Source organism: Panulirus ornatus, chromosome 28, assembly GCF_036320965.1.
Source record: "Panulirus ornatus isolate Po-2019 chromosome 28, ASM3632096v1, whole genome shotgun sequence".
In the NCBI taxonomy this organism is placed as follows: Eukaryota; Metazoa; Arthropoda; class Malacostraca; order Decapoda; family Palinuridae; genus Panulirus; species Panulirus ornatus.
In genome coordinates this window covers 5783641-5799016 of record NC_092251.1, presented here as the reverse complement: position 1 = coordinate 5799016, position 15376 = coordinate 5783641, and the positions used below count along the sequence as shown (strand labels likewise).

General features: G+C 36.1%; 1 protein-coding gene across 1 annotated transcript; it reads left to right on the top strand.

The window, feature by feature from the left end:
- The first annotated feature begins 448 nt into the window (after positions 1-448).
- On the top strand, positions 449-13799 carry LOC139757784 (uncharacterized). Its single transcript, XM_071678585.1, has 3 exons — positions 449-581; positions 4651-5293; positions 8196-13799. The coding sequence occupies exons 2-3, from the start codon at positions 4828-4830 to the stop codon at positions 9758-9760; spliced, it is 2031 nt and encodes a 676-aa protein (XP_071534686.1). The 5' UTR covers positions 449-581; positions 4651-4827; the 3' UTR covers positions 9761-13799.
- Positions 13800-15376: the final 1577 nt, after the last annotated feature.

Sequence of the window (15376 nt, the reverse complement as noted above, 5' to 3'; positions counted from 1 at the left end):
TAGGAAAAGACATCCACACATACATATACATATCAGCATATACATACACACAGACATATACATATATACATATGTACATATTCATACTTGCTTGCCTTCATCCATTTTCGGCGCTACCCCGCCCCACAGGAAACAGCATCGCTACCCCAAGCTTCAGCGAAGTGTAGCCAGGGAAACAGACATTAGTTCACACTCTGTCTGTAGCTGTCATTTGTAATGCACAGAAAAAGCAGCTTGTTAGTTATGCAGTATGATATATATATATATATATATATATATATATATATATATATATATATATATATATATATATATATATATATATATATATATATATATATATAATGAATAAACGGGCCGTGGTAGAATGAATAATTGCTTTCTTACCGAGATGCAGAATATTTTTTTCTTTTTGTATTAAGTATTGTGTCCAGGGGCGACATGATATACATCTGGGGACGGTGGCGAGCTAGAACGTAAACAATGGCTCGTGAGGCAACGCTTGCGCATCCCCTATAGTCTTATGGTGTGAAGATTATGCATCTTTCTCAGGAGGTGAAAATGGAGTAGATTTTCCAAAGGTATGGCACACGGTGAAAGCAGTTCCTTGTACTGTGGTTTGCTCACACTGACGTTAACACTGTCAGTGTGATTGGAAGAACGATGTCTTCTGATGCTGGCTTATGTTTACGAATGTTAATAGTAAAGTTTGGGCTTCATGTCATTTTCTCTTAATTCTACGATAAATGTTATCTAAGGAGATCATTCTTGGGTATATATAAAGTCCTGCTTTTATAGTTTTATAGTAAACCTTCCATTTTATTTATTGTGGGAGGCCCAGGTTGTCCTGTGTATACTTACCGTCGTGTGTTCTATTCGTAGTATATAATAAGGTGTGCTTGACACCTGTGTAATAGGGTGTGCTTGACACCTGTGTAATAGGGTGTGCTTGACACCTGTGTTAGAAGGATATGGCTATGGCCTGCTAAGCTCAGGGAATTGGATAGAGCTTGTATGTGACTTGCGTTAATGCATTAAAGGGCCAAAATGCTATCCTTTACCCTATGAACAACTTGTTCTTTTGGGTGGTATATATTGTTTATGGGTAATCTTTCATGGTAAAATATTATTATAGCCATGTAGTGGTTAGTGTTGGGTATAAACACTAGAATAAGTGTTGTTTGGAGCACATAGTGTATTCTGTGATACCGCGTAAGGCAGTAGTGGTGACGGTCATGTAGATTAGGAATGTGTAGGGTCATTTTACGTAAACATAGGTGAAGAATTTGTCACAAATCAGCGAAATCTATGAAAACGTCTCCTAACCACCTCTAGCAATTGAGATTTATCTCAGTTTTGATGTTATTTGAGAAAAATAGTATGGTCGTCTTTTGGAAGTTGTTATGGGGCATTGTGTCTGCAGGAACTTGAACACTGGCTTGCTAATGACAGCCATAAGAATCTCCTAGTTTTCAGGCATAAAGGTTTGGGGACGATTAGCTGAAGTTTTCATATAAGAAAAATTTGCACTGGGACCGGAATGTTTGTATTCTCCTCCTTCATAGATACTGATAAAAACTGATTGCTTAAAATTTTACACATTTCAGTCTCACTATCAACTATCTAATCATGATTCTAGGAAAGTGTTTTGCCTTAGATAACCTTATGTTTTCCCTGATCATCATAATCCTCACAAGTATCCCCATGATTGATGTTGAATTCAAATTACTTCAAAACAAAATCACAACATGAAAGCTACTATTGCCATGCAAGTGATTTACTAGTACTACTTTATCCTGTTTACTATTGTTGCACTTTTTTATCAGCGATTATATCGTTCGTTACCCTGTAGGAGGGCAATTTTTGGAATTATCAAAAAGTGGACAGATTAGCTGGAAAGAAAGAATATAATGATATTTTCTTTTAACTGAAGGCTCAGGCCAACTTTAGCTTGCTAAGTTTTTCCTGCCTCTGTTTATGGTTCCATTAATAATTTTGACCTATGAATTGAACAAAGACAGAAGTAGTGAGTATTTCTTTAATTGATTTTATGAGTTTTGGTAATTTCACAATAACTAGTCAGTAACACTGTCACCCTCTTTCTTGAGAAATTCAAATGCATTCTTATCCATACTTTCTACTTTGCTGCCACTTTTATCTTATGCAAGGTTTTCACAACCTATTTTTCCCATATCACCTTCTTCATAACACTAAGTTCACCTCTCTTTCACATAGCTATTCAGCATTCCTTTAGAATACTCATTCCATCTCTTTCTCATCCTTATTTGTCTGTTACCACTTCCTTGTCAGCTTTTCTCTCCGTCATCTCCCTAGCTTTTTTCTTGTTCTCACAAATCACCTTCTTCTAAAATACTATCTTACTCTCCCTGAAGTCCATCAATGTGCTCTCAGTCCATCTCTCGTTTGCCCTCTTTTCAGCTTCCATGTGTTTCTCTTAACCCAACACTTTATCTACATTGTAATGTTATTTCTATTCATAGAGGTTTATCACCATGATTAGACAAAGAAACACCTAGCAGAAATGTATCCCAATGCTTTTTACTCAGATGACAAGAAAGAGGCAAGAAATTACAGTAATCAAATAATTAGATATATGGGAACTTCAGTGAAGGGCGTAAATGGGGAGGTGATAACAAGTAGCGGTGATGTGAGAAGGAGATGGAATGAGTATTTTGAAGGTTTGTTGAATGTGTCTGATGACAGAGTGGCAGATATAGGGTGTTTTGGTCGAGGTGGTGTGCAAAGTGAGAGGGTTAGGGAAAATGATTTGGTAAACAGAGAAGAGGTAGTAAAAGCTTTGCGGAAGATGAAAGCCGGCAAGGCAGCAGGTTTGGATGGTATTGCAGTGGAATTTATTAAGAAAGGGGGTGACTGTATTGTTGACTGGTTGGTAAGGTTATTTAATGTATGTATGACTCATGGTGAGGTGCCTGAGGATTGGCGGAATGCGTGCATAGTGCCATTGTACAAAGGCAAAGGGGATAAGAGTGAGTGCTCAAATTACAGAGGTATAAGTTTGTTGAGTATTCCTGGTAAATTATATGGGAGGGTATTGATTGAGAGGGTGAAGGCATGTACAGAGCATCAGATTGGGGAAGAGCAGTGCGGTTTCAGAAGTGGTAGAGGATGTGTGGATCAGGTGTTTGCTTTGAAGAATGTATGTGAGAAATACTTAGAAAAGCAAATGGATTTGTATGTAGCATTTATGGATCTGGAGAAGGCATATGATAGAGTTGATAGAGATGCTCTGTGGAAGGTATTAAGAATATATGGTGTGGGAGGCAAGTTGTTAGAAGCAGTGAAAAGTTTTTATCGAGGATGTAAGGCATGTGTACGTGTAGGAAGAGAGGAAAGTGATTGGTTCTCAGTGAATGTAGGTTTGCGGCAGGGGTGTGTGATGTCTCCATGGTTGTTTAATTTGTTTATGGACGGGGTTGTAAGGGAGGTAAATGCAAGAGTCCTGGAAAGAGGGGCAAGTATGAAGTCTGTTGGGGATGAGAGAGCTTGGGAAGTGAGTCAGTTGTTGTTCGCTGATGATACAGCGCTGGTGGCTGATTCATGTGAGAAACTGCAGAAGCTGGTGACTGAGTTTGGTAAAGTGTGTGGAAGAAGAAAGTTGAGAGTAAATGTGAATAAGAGCAAGGTTATTAGGTACAGTAGGGGTGAGGGTCAAGTCAATTGGGAGGTGAGTTTGAATGGAGAAAAACTGGAGGAAGTGAAGTGTTTTAGATATCTGGGAGTGGATCTGTCAGCGGATGGAACCATGGAAGCGGAAGTGGATCATAGGGTGGGGGAGGGGGCGAAAATTTTGGGAGCCTTGAAGAATGTGTGGAAGTCGAGAACATTATCTCGGAAAGCAAAAATGGGTATGTTTGAGGGAATAGTGGTTCCAACAATGTTGTATGGTTGCGAGGCGTGGGCTATGGATAGAGATGTGCGCAGGAGGATGGATGTGCTGGAAATGAGATGTTTGAGGACAATGTGTGGTGTGAGGTGGTTTGATCGAGTAAGTAACGTAAGGGTAAGAGAGATGTGTGGAAATAAAAAGAGCGTGGTTGAGAGAGCAGAAGAGGGTGTTTTGAAATGGTTTGGGCACATGGAGAGAATGAGTGAGGAGAGATTGACCAAGAGGATATATGTGTCGGAGGTGGAGGGAACGAGGAGAAGAGGGAGACCAAATTGGAGGTGGAAAGATGGAGTGAAAAAGAATTTGTTTGATCGGGGCCTGAACATGCAGGAGGGTGAAAGGAGGGCAAGAAATAGAGTGAATTGGAGTCATGTGGTATACAGGGGTTGACGTGCTGTCAGTGGATTGAAGCAGGGCATGTGAAGCGTCTGGGGTAAACCATGGAAAGCTGTGTAGGTATGTATATTTGCGTGTGTGGACGTGTGTACGTACATGTGTATGGGGGGGGGGGTTGGGCCATTTCTTTCGTCTGTTTCCTTGCGCTACCTCGCAAACGCGGGAGACAGCGACAAAGTATAAAAAAAAAAAAAAAAAAAAAAAAAAATGGTCATTAAGTTGTCCTGCATATTTGCTCTAACAGATAAAGATGTTTAGATTACATAGTTTTGCAAATGATTTTTATATATTTTGTTCCATTTTCATGGTGGATTCTCTTCTTCCAGAATTCAGAAGTACATGAAAAACCAGGGTCCATGATCTCAAATAGGCTGATACCTGTTACGTGCCGGGAATTGTAGGAATGATGTGGAGAAAATTATATTGAGAGGACTTGCAGAAAGGAATTGATACCACAGCCAGTTGTTACAGACAACTCTACTTTTGTTAAGTCATCATACACCATGGATAACAGGGGCATAATAGTGGTGGTTGGAGAGCTGGAGTCTGACTCAGAGGCCATACTGAAGGCATCTGAATCTGGAATCATATTCAAAAATGTCTCATGTCAGACGGACATTGAATATACAAGTGAGATAATGATTCCCATTATTTTTTGTGGTTTATTTTCTTCAGTTTGTGAGGCTTCTACTCAAGCTAACATTCCTTTTAAAGCTAGTACAGGAATGCCACCAGACTCTAAGGACATTATATCTCCTTTACCTGTGAGCATTTCAAAAATAAAGACTGAGAAACCAACCAAGTTGAGCGAGAAAGAGAAAGATGTTCTTCTTGAGGAGACCATTGAGGATGTGATTCATGGTCTATTTATGAATGAAGAAGAGAAACAGATCAATGATAGAGCGAATGACAACCTCGACAGTGATGGACTGGAGGATGAAACATTACTGTCAGTGTCTTCGAAAGAAGGTGAGTATTAGCTTGTTTTTAACATGTATCTTTTAGCTGTCCAGCAGTATATAATAAGTTTTTTTTCACAAATGAAATGTACTTTGGTATATTAACCTGTGCCATTGTTTAGGAAGGACTTAGATGTATGACTGGAAACCCTGAAGATCTACAGCAGGAAGGACAGTAAATTCTTAATTATTTGCTAATCTTTATGATACTTTTTATGCCTTTTTATTTTATCTGCCTCGATGAGGATATCTGTTTGTGATTGGAAGCCTTAACATAAAAAGGGACCACGCTGAGTTTCTTTCATCACATTTATTTCTCAAGCAGAGGTATAAAGTTTTAAAGATCTGTGCAAATGCAGAGAAAAATTTATTTTTCTTCATATGGATTTATTATATTTATCAGTTCTTGTTTAAACATCTCATAAAATTTTATTTGATTATTGACTTTTGCTGAGTTGCTTTCCCCAGATTTGTCCTTGTGAAAAAGATGGTAACTATTTGTATCTTTTTGTAAACCTCTTCCATCATGACTGTAAGCTTATTAGAGTTACTCTTATCCCTCAAGAACTTCCTCAAGTTCCAGAACAGAAATAATTAAATGTTTATTATGAAGATAATTGTGAGGTATAGGCTGAATGATATGTTTCTTACTGTACATCAGCATTAACCGTAGGTTTTACTCGTGTGCCATTTAGCATACATTTTATGATTTGGCAGTTATTAACTCGTGATATTCATTCCCTGAACAGTTCACAACTCACATTCTACAGTTGTTAGTGAAAACAGTTATCATTCCATGCTCTTTTGGAATGAATATTACTCAGGTATTAATACAGAGAGGATTAACATTTGATTACCCCATTTGTTAGGGTAAGAGTTTATTAGATTAATCAGCTACAGAAGATAGCAGTGGTCTGATTTGAATTAAAGTTCTTTGATATTAGGCATTGTAAAGTTAAGATTAATCACTGTGATAAGGTTTGTTAACCAGGACACCATGTTCTAAATCTTCAAGGTGTTGAATGATGTATATAGCAAGAGACACCATATAGCCATGAGTAGATAATTAAGCATGTTTAACTGATTTCTCTTAAACTATAAGGAAGGATGCGCTATATATTTTATTGTCTCTTGAGGAATGAATCCTGTAAAAAATTCTCTTATCAAGGTTCGATTCAGTTTCCAAACATGCTGCATTGCATTAGTTTACGATTCTGTTTGCTTTGTTTCTTGAGTTGATGATCACCACTTTTTGTTTGGAAACTTATTTGTGTTTTTAGTAGTTCTTCAACTTTCCCTAAAGAAAGTTGTCATAAATCTCTGGGAGCATGTTTTAAGTGACAGGCTTAATTGCAGTGCTAACTGAAGAAATGGATGAACTTTCTGGTCCTGCATTTTTTTCTCTTTTGTTGATTCTGATAAGACTGAAAATATGAACTGCAACTCACTGTGTCAGAAACGTGTGTTATACTTGCTTCAGCTCAAGAAAGTGTTGATTGAATGTACATTTGATATTAAAAGGATAGGTTTTTTTTAAAACTCTGTAATTTATGAGATGTGACGATTCAAACCAATATCACAAAGACTTTGCAATGCAGATTACCAATTTTCCTGAGCTTGAGATGGGGGCAAGTAATTTGAACCTGTTGTTTACTCATTCAATGTCTCCATTACTTTGGATCCTATTTTTTCCTGTTTTTCTCAAGGTAAATTTTCAGGATTTTGACTTTTCACATTCTTTGTATTCAGTTTGTGAGTTATCTGTATTCAGCTCCTACATCTAAAGTTATTCACTGACTAAAACACTGGATATATCATTTCATTTATCTGTACATCACCCACAAGCATGAAGCTAATGCTTTAATTGTAGGATGTACCTTTATAGCTTTTCATGTCATTTCTTTCAGAAAAAAATGAGAAAGTCTAACTATAGGTAGAGCAGCCTTTAAATATCTGTGATTGAAGATTTGATAATTTGTCAGCCTAGTTTAGATTTTATTCAACAATATGAAGAGAAGGGGGCCAGATGAGGATATTCCCTCAAAGGTCCAGTCCTCTGTTCTTAACGCTACCTCGCTAACGCGGGAAATGGCGAATAGTGTGAAAAAAAAAAAAATGAAAAGGTGTTAAATTTCATTCAACAATATTAAAAGGTGGGGTTATTGAAATGTTGAAAATGTGGGATTAATATATGTAAAAGTAGGTAAAACAATTGTAGAATATCATCAGAACCGATACAAACCTCACTTAGCAGCCACAGTGATTGTAGAAATATATCCATATTATATTTGTCTGTTTGACGGAATCATAGATGTGTTGTTTGCTTACATCCATTGCCATATTAGCAGCATATTTTAATGAGCATATCTGATGTGTTATATGTTCTGACAGAATTCTGACAAGAATATTTAAAATTAAGATAAATTTTGAGTGCTAGGGAGGTTAGATGAGGTTTTCATTGGTAGATATTTTACAAGTTTATTACCTTCTGTAACAAACCTCATCTTTTGCTTCTGTAATATCATTCAGTAAAATTTATTTCTCCAAATCATGCTTTATAGGTAAATTCTCTTTTACCTTGTAGGATATCCAGTACTCAAAACCATAATCAATGCAGAACAGAGCAGTTTCTCTCATTTATTGCTAACTTTAAACCAGATTTGTATGTATTGAAATGGACAAACATTTTGACAGCTTGCCAGGAAGAACTTTCTTGTTAGCAAAATTATGTGGCAGATATGCACCCTTTCCATTGTAGGTACACTTCTCAGGCTGTAGCTAGTTTATGCACAATAGGACTCTGTTTAGTGGTAGTACAGAAGAGCTGGAAGAAAAAATTCCTAATCGCATGGAATTATTTGTTTTCATATTTTACTTGTGTTGAATTTAGCAATGTATTTTTTCCTTTTCAGACAAAACAGATGAAAAGGACCCTGAAGATAGTGAATTCAGCTCTGACAATGATATAGCTTTCTGGGAGAAAATGAAACTGAAAACAAGAAAGAGGAAGAAATACAAGCAAAGAGCTGGTAGTACTGGAAAAAGGAAATATATGAAATACCCTGCAGATTTTAGTAATTATAGTATTAAGTTACCAGTAGAAAAAATAGTTTCCACTTTAAACAGGCAGGAAAAAGTCCTTCAACAGCCTACAGAGACACAACAAAAGGAGAAAGTTAACAGTAAGCAGGCTTTAAAAGATCCTGTGAGTATAAAGACAGAAAATGAAAATAATGAAGATGATTGGATAACAGACAATGAGGTTGATCCTGAAGAAGATGTGGATATAGATTCAGCTTTTAAGATGGAATGGAAGAAGAAACGTCATCCATATAACTCTAAGGAGAAGAATTTTGTGTGTGAAGTTTGTGGTAAACTGTATTCAAAGCATCATTATTTAAGAGAACACATTGTAAGGGATCACAGTGAACATGAGCAGGCAAAGAGATATCCATACTGCTGCCAGCATTGTAAGAGATTGTATAGTGGTGAGAGACAGTTACAATATCATCTGCAACAGCACAGTGGACCTTGTGAGATCTGTGGTGTTATGCTTAAGTGTAGTGGTCTATTCTGGATCCATAGAAGGAATCATGATGCACAGTGTGAAATTTGCAGCAAAGTATTTCAGACAAGAAATTCTTTTGATATGCATATGAAATTAAAACACTCAGAAAAGACAATCCCATGTCCATTATGCCCTAGAATGTTTCCATTCAAGTTCCTGATGAATAGACATGTAGCCAAGACTCACAATTCTGGAACACCTCCACAGCATAAATGTGAAGAGTGTGATTTTTGTGCTAAAACAGAAGGTGCTTTGAGAATTCACCAGCGTAGGATACACAATACTGTACCAAAAATGTACACCTGTGAAGAATGTAATGTGGCGTTTAGCACAAAACTTTCTTTTGATAAACATGTTACTTTTCATGTTGGAGAAACTAGTTTTACATGTCAAATATGTATGCGGACATATCGCTCACAGAATGATTTCCATTCGCACATGAGAGCTATTCATGGTGGGTCAATTAATGGCACCATGAGAGTGGAACAGCCTGAGCCACCCAGCCATTTACACCACAGAATTTTAATGTCTTACCCATGTGAAACATGCAACATAATGTTTCCCACGCGTAAAAATCTCAACCGTCATATTTTAAAAGTTCATGGAATAGATGTCACTGCACCAAAAGAGTCAAAGGAAGAACCTGTTGAAGAGGAATCCATTCAGTTGGCAGAAGTGGATGAAACTGCAGTTGCTGTAATGCAAATCAATGTAACAAATGAAGATTTTCAACCAGAAGAATCTAAAAGAGACTTCAGAGATGAGCAAGCCTTACTAGGTTTCACAGGAGGTGTAAATTACCAGGGAACCAGGTCAGCCTTGTTAATGCCAGCCAACGTAGTCCCCCCGGACGTTAACTTGGTTGATATTGATGGTGTGCAGTATCATGTCATCAGAGGTAATCAGTAGTTGATTATGTAATACGTTTCTTTAGTGGTGTAGATATTAGGAAACAAAAAGTACAAAGGGTATTATCAAAACTCTCAAGGAGATAGTTGATTATATTGTGCTTTTGAACATTATTTTGAAATAGGCATCCTGATAACTCCCAGCAATCCCAAAATGTTCTTGATTTGTGGAAATTTTTGTACAAGCAGTTTATAGTACCAATACAGAGACATCTAGTTTGGACAGAACATTTACTTTCATTTCTTTATAGTTATTGATTTGTTGATGTTTTGGTCCAGAAAATCATACCGAAGCATATTATTTCAAGTACACTATATGCAAGTATTCTTCAGGTATCCTAGTCTGTGATATGAGAATCTATATCTCTAAAACTAGTGAAACCAGACTCAGCCTATTTGTGGTTACATCATGAGTGAAAAGTCACTTATGGTAAAGCTGTATCATTGTCGATGGATGAAAAGGAGTATAACCTTGTTGAGGAACTTCTCTCTTCAAAGGAGTATCATTTCCCAGCAACTGAATGTAGTGCATCTTCAGAGCTGCAGGAGTCCCATGAAGTGGGTCCTGGGGTTATATGAAAATGATAATGTCTAAGAGTAGATCATAACTGTATGGAATTGAATTAACACATTAGATTCCCTGTCAGCTTTTTGAGATGGTGATAGAGGTGGGCATGCTCAGTTTGAGGTGGTAGATGCGAGTTCCTACAATGAGATTTAGCCAAAAATAAGATTGTGGTTGAGAACCCTAAAGAGGCATAAATAGTGTATGAATAATGCGGGAGTATATAGGTGAAAAAGAGATTTAGTGTGTTGGATTATTATTACATAGATACACAGTTAAAATGCTAACCTGTTATATTGCTGAAGGGGTAAGTTCCATAGAAATGAAATATGTATTTTTTTCTGTATCAGTTTGCTGCTTTTTTTTTTTAGGAAGGTGGCATGAGGAATAAACAGCTCAACCCTTGAGGGAAATATCTTCATTCATTCATCTGTTCCTGCTTTTATAAAGCAGTGGGACAGGATGAGAAGATATCCATAACCCCCCCCCCTCCATTCCTTTGTAGATACATTTTACATGTATAGAAGATACTTCTTGTATTTTTATCTTTTGGATTTGGGAGAATTAATGCTACCCATGTATTTCTTGTGTGTTGTAAACAGTGATTAAGGGGGGTGGTAGAGTTGTTGAATTACCCTTGCAATTTGTTGCCATGTTTCCAAAGTTTAGCAGTTTTTCATTCTCGGTAGTAGTTTTGTTGCATTTTCAAGGAAAGGCAGTTGGTTAAGTTATGCCTTTGGATCTTCTTTAGAACTTTATCTTGCTCTTAAACCTGAATAGAGTGCTGTATGGCTTGAATTGGAAGCCACCTTCAAAGACTGGAATTCTTGCATTGTCAGTGATAAATGCCTAGTATGTTAATCATTGTAGATCCTTTAGTTCTCCTTATAACTTTTCTTTTAGAAACAGTTTAAATGGCTCATATCAGATCAAACAAATGAATATGCTTTTCGGTAGTTGATAGCTAACCTACCACAAAGAAATATAAAACCAGCTGTTTATCTTGAAGTACAGACTTTACCACCTTTAAGTGCCAGTTCTTTGCACAACTAAGCAACCTTTCATTCTTTTTCTTGTTCTTATTTTTACCTTTCAGTTATTATGGACATGATTAAGATGTGCTGTGCTTGTGATATGCTGATTGCTGAAAAAAAAAGAAAGGAAGCATGGGAAATTGGATCACTTGTTAGGGATTTATCAAGGCCATTATTTTCTTTCGCCTTAATCACTGCTTCATCATTTACAGTAGTGACTTCTGCAGATTGTTGAGAGGTACGGTACATCAGAGCTACCAAAAGATTATTTTTTAGTTTTTATTAAAACGAGACCACAAGCTGTGTCCTTTAGAACCATCAGATTCAACATTTTGATTTTCCCATCGATGGGATGTATCAAAAATGTGATATCATGTTTTAGGAACTTACTCTGTTGTAAAGGATTAGTTGGTTATACTTAGGAATTGATGTTAATTGCTCAGTTCTTTTCTCAGATAAAGAATTTTCACTCCCAAATCTCTTTTGGAGTAAGGCCTCGTAGTTCAAGCAGTATTCCACCTGATGAAAATGCTTGTTGCCATCATTGCACCAGTTTCTTAATGTAGTACCAGAAACACTCTATAGACTATTGGGGCATATTGTAGTTTCAAAGATGCTGTCTTGTTTTCTAATGAAAGTTATTGCATGTTACATGATGCCACATCAGGTTACTTGTCTTGGAGTGTTTGATACTTTATATATGAATCAAACAGGTCCAGCCATTTTGGCTTAGAATTTTGGTTTTCATTTTCATATATGATTTTTTCCTAATAGGTAAGGGTTTACTTCCCATTGTTTTTCCAAATAATAGGCTCTTGATTTTTGTACAATATTAACACTGCACAACACACTAATATTTAAAGTTCCACTTGGCATCCTTCTCTGTTAGTTTTTGAAACATGCTGATTTATAGATTTATTAAAAATGTATTACATCATGAAACAATACCCTGGATGTAGCTGCATCTGTATTGAGTTCGAATTTCTCATTTTTGTCACACATTACTAAATGTAGACTGAGACAGAGTAGTTAGCTTCCAGATGGATTTTAAAGTGAAAAGTGAGGAAACCATTGGAAAACAAAGTTTTAGGACTGCATTGTGAAAAAAAGCATTTTAGGATCCAAGTCAGGCATGATAATACTGGATGATTAACTTTGATTTAGGGAAGGTGAAAACAAAGACTTGCACCTTTAAAAGGGAGAACTCTTTTAAGTGCCATACTTTAAATGGCTGGGAACACCTCATGTGGCAGCTTGTGTCATCCACTCCTTGGCTTAGGCATAGCAAAAGATTTTGTCTGAATATTTGTAATACCTTTTATAAGTGGTATCAAGGTCAGTATTTGATAGTTGCATTATAGGTGCTTATTTTTGCAATGTGCACCTGTCCAGTAAGTTTATCAGTTTATTGCATTCATCTTAGTATTTCATTATTGTTGGTGAAATGTTTATTGTCAGTACATCTTTACTCATGTTCATTGTTGTGTTTCATAGCTGAGAATTGCTGTGGTGTGTAGCAAAGATCTTATTTACTTTTTTATTGTAAATTTAAAATTTGGCGGCGATATATATATATATTTTTAAAAAACTCAAGTGCTGTTGGTGGGATGTGCAATAACATTTTGTTGGGTTCATAACTTCCTGTTGTGGTCTACTCTCCTCTCATATCAGCATTTGAACAAAATGCAGAATTAGTAGTTGATTTTTTTTCCTTAGTTTTCTTTGATCTTTATAGATCTTGAAATATTCACTCGCAGCATTTACTAATTGGGATGAAGATTAGGCAGATTCATGAGCAGCAGTGATAGAGTTATGGAAAGACTATTGCCATGGCCACCCCCCTTGAGGGAGTTTCAGGACAGAACAGGTATTAGAGATATAGATAGATAGAATTGTCATGGTTTTAGAAAGTGTACATTGTAATCTTAATTATTATACTTTGTTGATACCTTAGAATTGTTATAAGTTATTTTGATAAGACAGACCCCAGTATTTGGAGGAACTGAGCATCCCATTAATTTGCTATTACAAAAACTTTTTAATGTTTCAATACCTTCATGTACAAATAAATGATACAGCAATGAATCTTGTCTTTAAAATCGGGTTGCTGATTTAGAACTATAGTACAGAATACAAGAGCTGTCCAATAGTGAATTTATGGTGCATGGCTTTTTTTTATTTGTACAAATTATAAAACATCTATCTAAATATTCTTGAAAATTATTTATATTTGTAAAACTTTTAGATGATGTACATATTTGTAATGAGAACATTAGAGTGACACAAGGTCTGTATTGGTAAGAAACTTCTCTGTCATACAGACCCCATATATATAATGCATAACCTAAGAAGTTCAATTTACAAAGATTACTGCCAAGTTACACAATAAGATTCTCCAGTTTGTGTAAATATTTTATGTAATAAAGGTAGGTCATGCTAGATTCTTCTTTACTTTGGCTTTTACCTTTTTTTTTTATTATCTTTGCTTAAAGAAACTACAATACAAGGGATATTGTTACTTGTATATGTTTCATATAGTTTTCTTTTGTGTAGTATGTTTAGTTGTGAAGCATTGTGTACAAAACATTACTTGTTTAAAAATTAAACGAAAATGGAGATTAAGATGAAAAGAGCTAGAACCTAGTATATAAGAACAGTAGATAACAGATAAGATTAAGAGAATGATGGTGGTGAACATAATGTTGATATTAGCAAGAAATTAGGAAGAAATACAAAGTTTCAAGATTTATGCAGGGGAAAGATGAAAGGACTAGAAAATCTCATATGATGAAAAACAGAGTTAGTTTAAAAGTAGGTAAGGTGATGCTAAATTGGAATGTGAAAGTGATGCAATGTCAAGAAGAATTCGGGGAACTTTCACTGAAAGAAACTAAAGGAGTAATTCTGAAAGGATGGTGATAGAATTAACAGGAAGGGTTAGTAACATAAGAACCCAGTGGAAGCATTGGGGAACTTTCACTAGATCTCTGCTAGATGGTTCTAAATTCGTTTTCCTCTCCAGTGCATTAATTAATTATTGTGAATTGTAAAGGGACTGAGGGAGGTTAAAGCGACTGCGCCAGTGACAGCTTTAAGAGTTCTGTCATTTTTAGGTAAGACAAGGCAAAGGTCGTTTCTCAGAGCCTGCCCCATAGAAAGGAAAAACAAAGGAGATTGAACTTTGCCAGCGTCGATAACCACATTTTTTTTAATGAGAGGCGTAGACTATGATAGGTCGAGTTTTTCCGACCGCTATTTGTAAACTTAACCCTTAATTAATACGATTATTTGGCTCAGAATTGCTGACGTTGCATGCTCACATTTATTTGTTGGAGTAAATGGTTACATGCACAGAGGCAAAGGTCTTCAAAACGTAATCTGTACCAAATGTTGAACATATCTTTAATCGTCTGAGTGCAGTAAATGCTTTACAAAATATAGAATGCATGTTCCAGACGATTTTAGAAGTAATAGTTACAATATATATATATATATATATATATATATATATATATATATATATATATATATATATATATATATATATATATATGTGTAATTCATCATTCACCACAAAGTTGAATGCTCCTTAGTAACTTCAAAATCAAATTATAATTTGGGTATTTTCAACTGGGTTATTCTCTTTCACAGCAGCAAGGAGATTGGAACTGAGCTGTAGAGGCTTCGGAATTTCAATCTGTATTCCCTCCACCGTTCACTGTGGACGAAGGAATTGTGCGCCTTTAACACAGGGAGCATGGAAGCGATTCTTGACACAGCTTTATCCATTTCTCAGCCGTGGCGAATAATTCATTCCCTTCGGGTCAACCAGCCGAACGCTCGAGTTTGGAGGAGGAAGCCATTTTGACAACGGGAGCAGAGAAGGCCTAAGTTAGGTTAGACTGAAGTAGTTGATTTAAAGTTGTAATATGCCAGGTGATGGAGTAGCATTGTAGAATATACTTTTTGAAAGTAATGGTGTCATGCATCAGTAGTGTATTCATAAAATGAATATTAG